The sequence below is a fragment of the Carassius auratus genome, chromosome 37 (assembly GCF_003368295.1).
Source record: "Carassius auratus strain Wakin chromosome 37, ASM336829v1, whole genome shotgun sequence".
NCBI classification, from domain to species: Eukaryota; Metazoa; Chordata; class Actinopteri; order Cypriniformes; family Cyprinidae; genus Carassius; species Carassius auratus.
This window is the reverse complement of record NC_039279.1, coordinates 13,309,045-13,323,822: the sequence shown is the minus strand read 5'-3', so window position 1 is coordinate 13,323,822 and position 14,778 is coordinate 13,309,045. Positions and strand designations below refer to the sequence as shown.

Below are 14,778 nucleotides of genomic sequence, written 5' to 3'. Positions count from 1 at the left end.
AAATGGCTGCCCACTGCTGTGTGTGTGTGTGTGTGTGTTCAACAGAAAATGACAGAACATCTGTGCATATTGTTTTATTAAAATTTGGATAGTCTGTTAATATAATATTCCATACATTATCGGAGCTAGGTAGACATTATTATATTTTGAGACATTATTAGAGGAATGAATAGATTAAAATTAATGTAAGACCCTATTTATTAATATCATTTATATTAATCATAAATATATACATAATAAATAATCATATGTCACATATAATTTGGCATTTTAAAACAGTCACAAAATGTTAAATTAAAAATCCCCTTCTGGTGGAATGACCTCTCAGTTCGAGCAGATCTTCAGGATCTGCTAAAAATACATCTCCACTCACTAACTACCTCTCTACCATCTAACTCTAAAAAAGATAAATATAAATAATCAAATTAAAAATACCAAAATTAATCTGTTGCAAGTTTACATAGTTGGGAATGTTTTATTATGGGTTATTATTGAGCAAATTTTTTGTGACATTGGTGAGGGGTGTGGTTATGGGTAGAAGTCATGAATGGGTGTCCTTTATTATGCCTCGCTGAAGGAGGCAACGAGGCAACCCTTGTCGTAGGCATAGGCCTACTATTACACACTCCAATGTAGTAGGTGGCAGTATGCACGATTTACAACGGTCTGTATCCTACCAGGAAACTAAAACAAGAAGTAGAAGAAGAACTCCGAGCATCAGCATCCAAGTCAGAGCGTACCCACCGGCAGCTGAACTGTATCGAGTTTGACAGTCCCGAACCTCAAGACCGTCACATTGTGTGTTTTGCCCGGTAAGGTTTGGCATTGTTTGGCCGGGCCGTGTTAACGTCTAAATTCTGTTCCTGAACGCGCGACGAACTTTATAGACGACGGTTGTCCTCTGTGTAGACAGCTCCGTCGAATATAATGGGAGTGTTTGTCGCGTCGCTAGCAGTGTAGAGCGGTTTCCTAATTGTTAATGTGTGACGGGCCACTCTCTGTCTATTAGGAGATCTTCATATTATCACTCTCTCACCTTATAAATGTTAATGTAGGTAACCAACTCTTTCATTCCAGATGGCAGCCGACATTATGACTAAAAATTTTACTAAATTATAAAAACTATGTGTTTGTAGTTTTTATAAAAACTACAAACACAAACCAATTGCAGGAGCTGGGATTATTACCGCTAAGATTCAGGTGCTACCCTAAACTGGTTTATTTTGGACTTTACATATAATGCAGCTGCTTTTATTCAAAATATACTACCAATAAGTGTAAAGTCTACATCGTTGTGTATTATGGTGGTACAGCAACGGATGCTATCACAATGTAATTATATAGTTCTGATAGCTTACCATGTTCATGTGTCAGTATTTGTACATGCTCAAAGTTTATCTTGGTATTTATTATGGTGCACATCCCAAAAGAATCTGTAGTGTGCTATTTGTGTGAATATATATATATATATATATATATATATATATATATATATATGTGTGTGTGTGTGTGTGTGTGTGTGTGTGTGTGTGTATTTACATTGGTTTCTAGACCCTATGGACTTTTATTTCAGTAATTTATAGATCTGGATGACTATGTTTGTGTGTTTCCAGACAATTGCCTCAATTCTGTTTTGTGAAATAAGATTTTATGAATCTGGAAGCATTTCTGAAAATACATTTATCTTACAAGCAGAGTTTTTATGAAAATATGAATGCGTATCAAATATAATCCTATATTTTCAGTTGAGCAGAATAATGAATAACAAGAAAACAAACAAACTTGGAATGGATTATGTATAGCCTAGAAAGTGTGAGAGCACTCCTTTTATAATCAATAAAAAACTGTTTCTCATCTCAGTTCATCACAATCTCCATTATAATAAGTTCCATTGCTGTCTACACTACACAGTGAATCTCTTATTTACATTGTGTCTACGTTGTTACAATGACGGGGTCCATGATTGGACTCTTCTGATTGGAGATCAACATACAGTATGCTGACATATATATGTCATTGATTGGCCATGTTGAAATATTGAGTCAGTCTGATGCACGTGAAAGTCGCGTTCATTCCTTTAGCAACAGTTGGCTTCTGGCGTGTTTTATTTAAAATTTTTATTGGTCCAATTAATTTTTATTAAGAAAATAAAAGTTATGTAGCATCCAAAGAATTTACCATGACTGTCGACAAGAGTAGTCTATCTTTATTAACTAAGATGGACAATTGTGTGAAATAGATATTCATTAATTAATTATATCTCATTTAGAATATACGATACATCTGCAAGTGATAGTATGTAGCAAAAATAAGGATGTTTAAAAATTGTGTGTCAGATCTGGCTTATGAACAAAAATAAACAAGCTTTCTGCATTTTCTGTCATATATGACTTGTGCATCTGGTGTCATACATAATATGGTAAATGTGGTATCCTCATTATTAAAAAAAAATCCCCCAAATTTCAGGAAATTACTAGCACAAAATCAATTAATATTTTATCGCAAGAAAAACAATTTAAATCCATGGTGGGACTGATTAGAGGACTGTCATCTTATGGCCTCTTTGGTCAGTGTCTTTGTGTTGTCAATCATGTTATAATTACCTTTATATAATATGAAAATAATTAATCTGTGTAATAAACATGACATGTACTGTAAAACTGTTAATCATGTTTGTGGGCCTTTACCATTCACTTGATAAATGAGTTATATTTAAAGTCTCATATATATAGCCAATAGTCTCACAGACTTCACAATCATGCTCAAGTGATGCTAATGGCTGGGCCATTCTAACTGAAATCAGTTTGTTGAAGACCTGATTTTTTTCTGTCTTTCTATAGGCAGTGTTCTCGGCTGTGATGTCTGCTAAGGCCATTACTGAGCAGACAGGAAAAGAGTTCCTGTATAAATACATCTGCACCACAGCAGCCGTGCAAAACCGTTTCTGCTGTGCTACCGTCACTGCAGACACCGACTGGGCCCGCCTTACGCAGGACCATCCGTGGCTGCTAACAGAAGTGAGTATATGTCTTGGTTTTCTGATCGTAATACTGCATTGTTTTCAGTGTAATGTATTTGTCGATCACTTCATGCAGAGGCTGGTTGTGAAGCCAGATCAGCTGATCAAACGCAGGGGGAAGCTGGGATTGGTGGCAGTTGACCTGAACCTTGAGGGGGTCCAGGAATGGCTGAAATCGAATCTGATGACAGAAATCACGGTAGGCTTTTAAAAAGTTGATATTTGTAGCTACTTGGAGTAACTTAATTTACCTTTCAAGTTGATTATGTAATTTCACTATGACCTTAGCTTTTATGTTACAAGCAGGTAACTAACAGTTTATTCCACTGTAACTACAAAACACTGAAACATGCTTTAAACAAATGTGATTTGACTTTCTGGCAGACATTAATATAGATTTAATCCATGTAGCATAGCCACTTTGCAGGTAAAACTACATTTTTGACACTGGAAACAAAATTGAGATCATGAAATAATTTAAAAAAACAACTGACAATCATGCAACAACCTTAATCAGAGTTTCAGAGATTCTCTATAATCATCAAAAAACTTTTTGATGATGTCATTACTTTGCTGTTATGTTGCCAGTGTGCCGGGAGGAGCAAACGACAGACACTGTGTGTGTAGTCTCGCATAGCCAGACCTTCAGACTGACGACTGTAGGTCTGGAATTTATGGCAGCTTTCATTGGCCAAGGCCCGCCTATGGGGCCGTTTAACCGAAATGTCAAACAACCAATCACAGTTTGTTTCGCTCCGCATCACGTTTCGGGGTGTGGAAATGTCGTCACAATAACAGACCGGGTGTAAAACTCTCGTTTTTGAAAGATTCTATGCTGCGAACATTAAATATTAGAGATACCTTTAAATATCCAGTGTTTAGTTAATCCTGATAAGCGCTCATCATCACAGTTGTAAACACTACGGCTTTCTTCTTTCGTGAGGGGGTTTGACGCCACAGCATATTTGTTTCCAGACAGAACGTTAAAGAACGCAACACACACATCTCCCAGAAATCCTGTATAATTCATCCAATCCGATGACGACTTCGTCATGCATCAGACGTTTAGCCAACGGTCCTTGGGCATGACGTCTGAGCCTGAGACGACAGTGTGTGTGGTGTCCAGATGGGAAGGGTGTTCAAAATAAACAGGGATGGGGTGATGCTGATATTTAGGGGGGAGGCAGGTGACTCGTCACACCAGCCAGTCGTCAACTGTATCAGTACATCTGCCCTTTCCAGTGAACATAAGAAGACACCGTAATCTTGACAACTTAATCCAAATATTTTAATGAAATGCTTTTAAATAACCAAATAAGCCACTAATGTACTATTGTACACAAAGCTCTTGCTATGTGTACTGCATTAAGCTAACAGAGTTGTTATAGCACTTGTATATCATTGCTCTTTTGTTAATTTTGATTACTTCCATTGTCCTCATTTGTAAGTCACTTTTGATAAAAGCGTCTGCTAAATGACTACATGTAAATGTACTCTTCTGCTCTAAAACCAGTGCTTTTGTTACTAGGAACATATACCTGTACCATATACCATACATAAATGAGAATAACTATGTGATGGCATGATTTTAAGGTCTTTTTAGGTGGTATACATTTTAACTTCACGAAACCTGTCTAAACCTGATTTAATAAAAATTGTTTAATTTAAAGTTTATATAAAACATTATTTGACATTTGATAGAAAGTGTTTTTTTTTTTTTTTTTTCTGTTCCTCAGATTGGGAATGCAAAAGGGATCTTAAAGAACTTCCTCATTGAGCCGTTTGTGCCTCACTTACAGGTATTACAAATTCAGTTCAATTTTATCTTTATCAGTATCTTTTTGGGGGGTAATTACACATTGTCCCTTCCTTTTATATTTTGGATGACACTTTAGAACAAGGTTCATTAGTTAACATTAGTTAACCACTTTAGTTAACATGCACTAAGAATGAACAATACGTCTACAGCATTTATTAATCTTAGCTAATGTTAATTTCAACATTTACTAATGCATTATTAAAATCAAAAGTTGTGGTTGTTAACATTATTTAACTCGCTGTGAATTAACATGGGCTAACAATGAACACCTGTATTTTCATTAACTAACATTAACAAAGATTAATAAATACTGTAATGTATTGTTCATTGTTTGTTCATGTTCGTTAATACATTAACATTAATTAATGGAACCTTATTGTAAATTGTTACTATATATTTAAATATACTTCCTGGCCCTCCAAAAAGACCAATTTTAAGAAATCATTTTGAATAATTTTTCCAGTGATTAATATGTTTCTGGCATTTTATATGTTTGGCATCAATTCTTTTAACTCTAACTGGTGCAGTGTGTAGCTTTTTATTTATTAAAGGGGTCATATATGATGCTTTTTTTAAAGATCATTATTTGGTGTACCATAATATGTTGACGTGCTCAAAAAACAATTCTTTTAGAATACTGTACATTACTGTATGTCCTCTATGCACTGCCTCTCTCAAACACGTCGTTTTCTACAAAGTCCCTTGTTCCGACAAGCGCAGTCTGCTCTGATTGGCCAACTGACCCAGTACATTGTGATTGGCCGAACACCGCAAACACTCGTCTGAAATACAAAAACACCCCTTTTCATAATCGTGAGCTTCATCTTTCAGATTAAAATGTTAATAATGTCCTTAGTTTTACCATCAGTTCAAGCCTGAAAGGGGAACAGAGTGGTGTGACAGACACAGTGATGAACCCCTTATGTGTTTGCAGTACACAAGCCACGGACGGTTTAGACAGCTGACTCCACTGTGTGTCCCTGTGTCTCTCTCTCTCTCTCTCTCTCTTTCTCACACGCATGTGCACACGACGTGCAAAACTCCACATTTGAACAGTAAATATCAACAACTTACAGTAGTTGAATCAGAAGTGCCAGATTGTCGTAGCAAAGTCAGAATTACCTCCTCTCCTAACAAATGTGCCAACTGAATGCTATGAAAACACAGTGCTTAACTTATTAGACCACCTGTTATAAGACAAAACAGAAATATTATAGGAATCTGTCAACAAAAGATTATATATATATATATATATATATATATATATATATATATATATATATATATATATATATTCTAAAAATTTTATTGTAATTTTTGGACAAATAACAAACTGAAACAACTAAATAGTTTTATTCACATAACAAAAATTGTATATGTGTGTGTGTATATATATATTTATATATATATATATATATATATATATATATATATATATATATATATATATATATATATATATATATATATATGTATGTATGTGTGTGTGTGTGTATATGTTTGTTGTGAAATATAGCCTGATAAGATTGTTCCGAAATAGTGACAAAAATATTTGATTAAATAACCGGTTTCTCATTAAACACCATTTAAATAAACAAATATTTGAAAAAAGAAAAAACCTGAAGTGTCATTACAAAGTCTTTGATTAGGGCAGTAATGTTTTTCATTGGACATCAAACATTTATATCAATGACTTATCCAGATTTGTACCATTATATTTTAGACACTGAGTGTATCTAACCAAGAGGCTGCAAAAGTGCTTTATAGTTTAGATCAGAGCTGGGTTACTCTGTCCTGCAGAATTTAGCTCCAGTCTTGATCAAACTCAATTGATTAGCATGTTTAGGTGTGTTTAATCTGATCAGAATGTTATCCAGTCAGTGTGTCCTGGTCCAGAGGTAGTTGAGGACACATTGTGATCGCATCTCAATCTAATGTAAATGCAATCCAGGTTTTTACAAAATCAAACAAATTTTCATAAATTTGGTTAATTTGACATGTCTTTGACATGTCTTTGTTTGCGTGTGTACTGGATCTCTCTCCCAGGAAGAGGAGTTTTATGTGTGTGTATACACAAGCCGAGAAGGCAGTCATGTGCTGTTCCATCATGAAGGTGGGGTGGATGTTGGAGACGTGGACACCAAAGCCCACAGACTTTTGGTGGAAATAGATGAGAAACTCACGGAGGACATGGTTACCCAGCAGTTACTTGAACATGTTACAGATGAGAAGAAAGAGTAAGTATGCTGATCAGTTTCATGTATTTTTTTGTTCCATGTCTGTTAGTTTAAAACTATTTTAGTTTACTTCTGGACTTTTTTCACTTTCACATTTCAAAGTCTCCCTGAAGAATGTTGATGATGCCATGTTCCAATGATATACATACCCTTTGTAGAAGCTGCAAGTCAGCATGAAGAATATGATGAATCTTATTATTATTATGTTCTTTTTCTAGCTCAGTTAACTTATTGACTTTTTTTCTTCTTCTTCCAAACAAAATAATGTTGATAATCATCTAGCGCTGTAAAAAAAAAAAATATTTTATTTTTTTTTAAACTGATAAATAATCTTTTGATTATTTATTCTGATTAATCAATATTTTCTGTATTTTATGGACCCAAATATTATCCAACATCCTGCCCAGTGTCGACACTTAGCCACCAAACAATGTGCAAATTGATGGCTATGAAAACCAAACCAATATGGTGAACATATACTGTATTTAGACTTTGCATGACATCAGGCTTCTTCTAATCCAGTCCTGAAGTGCCAGGATCCTGCAGGCTTTATTACCAATCCCAATTTAACCCACCTGTCTGAAATTTGCATGTAATTCTAAACTCCGTAATTTGATTTTTCAAGTGTGTTCGGTTTTGGTTAGAGCTAAACTCGTATGATGCAACAATACAGTTTATTTGATATAACTATACAGTGATGTTGCAAGCACATTTGCACAGTTGTCCTCACATGAGATGTGCTTTATATAGTGAGTGTTTCAAACTTACTCATGAGCCTACAGTTTTAATGTGTCTTGCCCTCCTGTCACAGGAGTGTGCTGTTTAATGCGTTTGAGACATGTATTCCTCAGTGCAATAACTTACATCTTACAGTTGTAATCCTATCTGTAAATAATACAAATTTATGTCAGTATTTCCATTTTGCATAAAGGCCAAACCATTTCATGGTGCCTTTATTAAAAAAAAATTGTTTTTATTTTTATTGCAGAGTGCTGGCAAACTTCATAGTGGGTCTCTTCAATTTGTATGAGGATCTTTACTTCACATATCTGGAGATCAATCCACTGGGTATGTGTTTTTTTTTCTCAGGACTTGGGTCCTGTTATTTGAATTAATGGTGTTTAAGGCAAGCATGAATATTAATATGTACTCATTTACTCATACTCAAAGTTCCATATTGATATTTGTTGTGTGACTGGCCATATTATGCTTATTGCACAATTATTTGTAAATATTATGTATAATATTATTATTATTATAATTAATTTTTATTGCCATAATACTTTTCATAGAAACACCCCTCAAAATGAAAGGTAAAAAACAACCTGTGCTTGCTCAGTAACTTGATTGTTCTTGGCCACAATAAGCTGTAATGTGGACCAGACTATTGTTCAGATGTGCACTATTTGTGCTATGGACATAATTGATACTTAATATCATGAGGAAAACTGAGCAGACTTGTTGTTTCTTTTCTAGGTGGTCAGACATAATGGTTTTCCATTAATAGGTAATAAAACAGATAGGATAAAATCCAGTAGAATATAACATATGCTGCGTATTTTAATAAATCGTGCAAGGTGATTTACTACGGTTTGTGGTAGTCAGTTTTTTTAGACTGTTTTTTTTTGCCATAATTTAATATCCAAGAAGCATGTCCTAACTCATTTTGTGTCTTTGTTGTTAGTAGATCACGCGCTCCTGATTATCATCGGCTCTGCTTGTTTGTGACCCTACACTAATTTGCGGTGCTCTTTTGGCCATTACAGACATGGTCTAGCTGCATCTGTGTCTTTTCATATGTGTATTGTCAGTAGAACTTCTGCAGAACTTTCCATTCCCGTCAGGGCATTATTGGGATTGCGCTAACACTAATTTACCACTGTTTATTAAATCTCGCACTACATCTTATAAACTGGTACTGAATGAAAAGAGAAAAGTGAGTACTTAAAGGCCGGGACATCAAGCCGACTTCAAAGAACTAGTGGTGATGAATGCCACTTTGGCAGTGTCGGACCAAAAAGGTGCGCTCAAACACACCGCACCGACTACAGCTGACAGCACATGCGTGAGAAATATTAACTGTCTATATCAGCAGCTATCAATAGTATATATTTGTCATTCAAAGGGAGAAACCGAAACAAAATTATAGGAGAAAAACGCAGATTTATGAAATGTAAACGAAGCAGCGCTTGCTTACCATTTTTAATATCAGTTATTTTGATAACGTTAATCATTTTAAGTGGCTCTTGTTATAATGAAAGAATTTGCATATTAGAATGATTTGGAAAGATTACAAAACATTTAAACAGCCTTCTTTCTGTACTGCCTTCAATTATGTGCTTGTTTTTATCACTTCATTAATTCTCTGGCACTGACTCGTTCACTTAACTGAACATCCAATCAGAGTTCATGTTGAATTGGGCAAACTGCCACCGACATGAGCCGACGAACACCCCAAACAAACTAGCCCGACTTTCGCTCGCCATCGGCCAATTGACCGTCAGCTTGGTGTGTCCCAACCTTAAAGGAGACAACTCTAAACTGTTGCTAAAAACATAAACAGGATGTTACTACCAGAATGCCAATCATGTGTTATTTTCTGTTTGCATATATGCAGTGGTCACTAAGGAAGGAGTCTACATCTTGGATATGGCAGCCAAAATTGATGCTACTGCAGACTATATCTGCAAGCCCAAGTGGGGTGATGTGGAGTTTCCTCCTCCGTTTGGCAGAGAAGCTTATCCTGAGGTACAAGTAGACAAACGTCATGCCATCGCACACAATTACCAGAGAGCAGGTGTTCTTTTGCTCAGATTTGCTTTGTTGCTTTGTGTTTTTTGTACAGGAAGCATACATAGCAGATCTTGATGCTAAGAGTGGCGCCAGTCTGAAACTCACCCTGCTGAATCCCAGAGGACGCATCTGGACCATGGTGGCTGGCGGCGGTGCATCAGTGGTGTACAGGTTGTGCTGCCAACATCTTGACCCTCAGTTAGATATTAGATAAACCAAGGGCATAAATACAGTATGGATATGGATCAGCTATTTTCACAGTGAACCGTTTCAATGCATGTCTCTTTAAATGAAAATGAGTCATCTATTTTTTTTTTGTGAGTGTGTGTTAAAAACGTATAACAGTATGAGATTTTCACGGTATTGGAAAATGTTCTGGTTTCACAGTATCATGGTATATATTAAACCATAACTCTTATCAGTAACAATGACTCTTTAAAGTATAAGAACAAGTTATTTGAGTGGACAAACCTTTATTAAACTAACTTGAAACCATTTTGAAAGTCCCCCTCTCAAAAAAGAATACATTTCATTTAAAAAAAACAATTAAAAATAAAGGTATACACCTTGTGTACATATATATTACACACCTTAACACTTTAATGTTTTAAAATGTTATCACATGAAAATTTTATTTTGGCAAAGTTCTGCACAACAGAGGTTTACTAAGTTAAGACATGGACAAACATGATAGTCCTTGAAAATAATGTTTAAATTCATTATTATAAAGAATATTATTGTTATTATAACTTTGAAGAACATTGAAAAATGTTAATATATTTGTCATAATTAAGGTAAATCGAACTTTTATTTTGACGGACCTTTTGAGTTTCCGATTTGAAAATGGTTTTACTCAAATAAAACTAAGACATTTTTATTTAAGTTCTCTTTCAAAACAGCTCTGGTGAGTTTCATATTTATGTAACGCTGAAAACACCATTAGAGTCATGCCTACTTCAGTGTGTAGTAGATAAAACATCATCACTCAGAGATGAGCAATTATTTCTATCAGCAATATCTTCGCACTTCAGATTGCAAGTTTTACATGACATCCTCCTTTATACTGTAAATTCCATGTTAATGACTTCACCGGGATTCCCTCTGCATCAGGAAATTATACAGCTTTAATTTGTTCATTTTTATAAATGTGACACACCTTTATCTGCACAGAGGGAAGGTTTCCGCGAATATGAGCGAAGATATTGTAGAATCTTAATACTTAAAGGGTTAGTTCACAGAAAAATAAAACTATTATGTCATTAATGACTTACCCTCATGTCGTTCCAAACCCGTGAGACCTCCATTCATCTTCGGAACACAGTTTAAGATATTTTAGATTTAGTCAGAGAGCTTTCTGTCCCTCCATTGAAGCTGTGTGTACGGTATACTGTCCATGTCCAGAAAGGTAATAAAAACATCTTCAAAGTAGTCAATGTGACATCATAGGGTCAGTTAAAATTTGCTGAAGCAGCGAAAATACATTTTGGTCCAAAAATAGCAAAAACTACGACTTTATTCAGGGTTGTCTTCTCTTCCGTGTCTGTTGTGAGAGAGTTCAAAACACTGCAGAATCTGTATTATTGCTGTAGCGTCTACCTAAATTTTGAATAGTAGGGACATGTGCCATTGATTTAGATACGAAATGGCTTCTTTACTTTACTTTAGGTTCCCTCTAATAAGTTAAATGTTTAATCTGATCAGGGATATTTTATAACAGGGCTGTATATGCAATCATTATGTGCAGCACAAAGGCATTTAATCTTAACATTTAGTAATACATTTTTCAAATGAAATGTTGTATCCTTTAACATTACTTAATGCACTGTGAACTGACATGAACTAAGAACATTAAAGGCATTAAAGACCAATGAAAATACATTGAAAAATAAATTGTTAGTTAATTTAGCTAATGCATAACTGATATTACCAGATAAGACTTATTATAAAGTGTTGCCCTTGTTTAGTGATACCATCTGTGATCTGGGTGGAGTAGATGAACTGGCAAACTATGGGGAGTATTCTGGAGCTCCCAGCGAGCAGCAGACATATGACTACGCAAAGACTATCCTCTCTCTAATGACCAATGAGAAACACCCTGATGGTGAGTGTGAGACAGAATAGCATGCTTTTTAAGTCATGAATTGTAGAAATAAAACACAATAAATGGCATTTCAGTTCTGTATGATTTCAGCGGTGCTAACACCTAGACAGAAACCAAAAAACACAAAATAGAGTTGCTGTGGTCGCAGCTGGTTAAAATTAATGATTTAATTTGTCCCTCGCATTGTGTGTGATTAAGACATGGTTTAAATGTTAAATTCAGATTTTTTTCCCCACTCCAATTTTGCCTCTCCAGGAAAGGTGTTGATCATTGGCGGCAGTATTGCTAACTTCACTAATGTAGCAGCTACCTTCAAGGTACAGTGGCTCCATCATTGTTAAATCATGTTATGTAGCTAGTTCTTTTATGTTTTATTTTTCATCAAACTCATTAGGGCATTGTGAGGGCTATCAAAGACTACCAGGGGCCCCTAAAAGAACATGAGGTTACCATCTTTGTTCGACGTGGAGGTCCAAACTACCAGGAAGGGCTGAGAGTGATGGGAGAAGTTGGTAAGTAAAAACAGCTTATAAAGGGTGCTATTAACACCTAGTATTAACATTGACCGAAATAAGATTTGTACAGTTCAGACAAAACTGGTCTCACTATCCAATCAGAGTAGATCACTGTTAATCCCGCCCCCACGAGAGGTTTGTCAAAACACCAACGAAAAACTGCGAAACGTAAGCGAAATATGTGGCAATGAATTCAGAATTCACGATTAGCGAAAACGAATCTTTGAAAAACATTAACAAAGAATGAAGCATATTTGAAGAGCCTGTTACATTTGTTCGACTGAGTTCATTTTTTTTTGTTTTTCTTTTTTTTGTAATGGCATATTTTTGATAGTTTCTGAAAAGGTTACGTTCAGTTTTATAAAGTTTTGTTCATTGTTCGTTCAATACTTTGTGACATCTGTTCTGCCTTGTGACAAAGTCTCCTGGTTCAATTTTGTCCAAGAGAAATGAGTCAAAATTGCAGTAACTACAAAATCCAAACTAATACCAAGGCAAACCACAGTAAGTGAAGTTACTGAATTCTGGCTTTGTTTTCCTGTTAGACACCACAGATATTGCGCAGTCTGCCTTGATATCCCATGGTAAATTATGGTTGAAAATTACATTTTGATAGCAAAATATTAACAAATTACAGCTTTTTAATCAGTTAATAATAACTAGCCAGCCGCTAGCAAATTAAACAGCCTATCTGCATTGCTTCATATCCAATCTGAAAACGTAATAAGAATCTGATTTATATTATTCTATTTATTCATTTATTTTTCTGAGAAAATTTTATACACCTTTTTATATACCTAACTGCAGATATGGATGTGGTACAGTACAAATATTTTGAGCATCCCTTACTCTGAATCACAATTATCCCTTATTTTCTTTTATGGCATCCCTAGTTATCTTGTTAGGAAAAGTTTAAATTGTGTGGATTTTAACTACTTGGTCTATAATTAATTACTTTTTAAATAAAATGAGCAAAACACTTTGTGGTGAAAGGAACATTGTGATAAGATGATCTTGAGGCTTACTACAGAGTAATTATAACTTTCACAACATGCAAACACCAATAAAACTATTAAAGTTATTAAAAACAATCAACATGTAGTAAGAAACACAAAGAGAAAGCTGGATGGACTAGTTTTTTAATCTGATTTAGTTTGTAGATACTTCACTTTGCTTTTGAAATAGTGTTTTAGTTGATATCTGCATTTTAGTGGACAAAGGTCACATCAATGGTCATGGTTTTTATCTACAAAAAAATGTCATCCTAAAAAGGCTTTAAATGAATGCATTGCCACTAATTTACCCGCAACATGTTTGACTAATTGATGTAAAAACTTTAAAGGCATTTTTCTCAGTTTAATTAAATTCAATTCAAGTTTTGAATCTGAGGGGTCAGCATCATCTCTTCTCAGGTGTTCTGGATCCAGACTGGAGCTTGTGTATATCTGTGGCAAAACAGAGAAACAAATAGAGGCTTCATTAGCATAGCTGGTGTTCCAATAAAGTAAAATTAATTAGTTTAACCCAAGCTTAAGAATAAAAATGCACATTTGATCAGGTGAAACTGCAGTTACAATTTAAGAGATGCATTTTTCAAATGCTTGGCGAAAGAGATGCGTTTTTAAACTAGATTTAAACAGAAAGTGTGTCTGAACCCTGAACATTATCAGGAAGGCCATTCCAGAGTTTGGGAGCCGAATGTGAAAAAGCTCAACCTCCTTTAGTGGACTTTGCTATCCTAGGAACTACCAGAAGTCCAGCGTTTTGTGACCTTAGGGAGCGTGATGGATTGTAGCGTGGTATAAGGCTAGTTAGGTATACAGGAGCTAAACCATTTAGGGCCTTATAGGTAAATAATGATAATTTGTAACTGATACGGAACTTAATAGGTAGCCAGTGCAGAGACTGTACAATTGGGGTAATATGATCATAGTTTCTTGACCTGGTAAAGACTCTAGCTGCTGCATTTTGGACTACCTGTAGCTTGTTTGAGTTTATTGACTTTTTAGGGCAGTATTGTGTTGTCTTGTTTATCTGAAAGTGCACTTTTTTCTTGTTTTAAATCTAGCCAAAAAGCCACTTTGACTGTAAAACAGACTAATTGTATAAATTTAGTGTGAAATTACTACATTTATAAATGTATACATTTATACTACATAATACATGTTTATTTTTACTGCGAAAATTTCACTGTCACTTTAATTCAGAATCTGCAGCACAGCAAAAATAGACTGTGTGTAAGCGATTGCTGCAGATGCACCGCTCCTGGAACACAGTACCAGGCCTCAACTGCG

At 35.1% G+C, this 14,778-nt stretch overlaps 1 protein-coding gene across 2 annotated transcripts in view; it reads left to right on the top strand.

The window, feature by feature from the left end:
* Positions 1-657: 657 nt before the first annotated feature.
* aclyb (ATP citrate lyase b) overlaps positions 658-14,778 on the top strand; it is a 30,541-nt gene continuing 16,420 nt past the window's right edge. Inside the window, exons 1-11 of one of the 2 annotated variants that reach the window (XM_026222915.1) lie at positions 658-812; positions 2,841-3,017; positions 3,096-3,218; positions 4,756-4,818; positions 6,885-7,075; positions 8,064-8,143; positions 9,693-9,823; positions 9,921-10,039; positions 11,833-11,969; positions 12,225-12,286; positions 12,364-12,481. In XM_026222915.1, coding sequence (XP_026078700.1) covers positions 2,859-3,017; positions 3,096-3,218; positions 4,756-4,818; positions 6,885-7,075; positions 8,064-8,143; positions 9,693-9,823; positions 9,921-10,039; positions 11,833-11,969; positions 12,225-12,286; positions 12,364-12,481 — 1,183 coding nt within the window. In that variant the 5' untranslated portion in view covers positions 658-812; positions 2,841-2,858. The remainder of the gene's footprint in view (positions 813-2,840; positions 3,018-3,095; positions 3,219-4,755; positions 4,819-6,884; positions 7,076-8,063; positions 8,144-9,692; positions 9,824-9,920; positions 10,040-11,832; positions 11,970-12,224; positions 12,287-12,363; positions 12,482-14,778) is intronic. The other variant, XM_026222916.1, reaches the window with a different exon arrangement.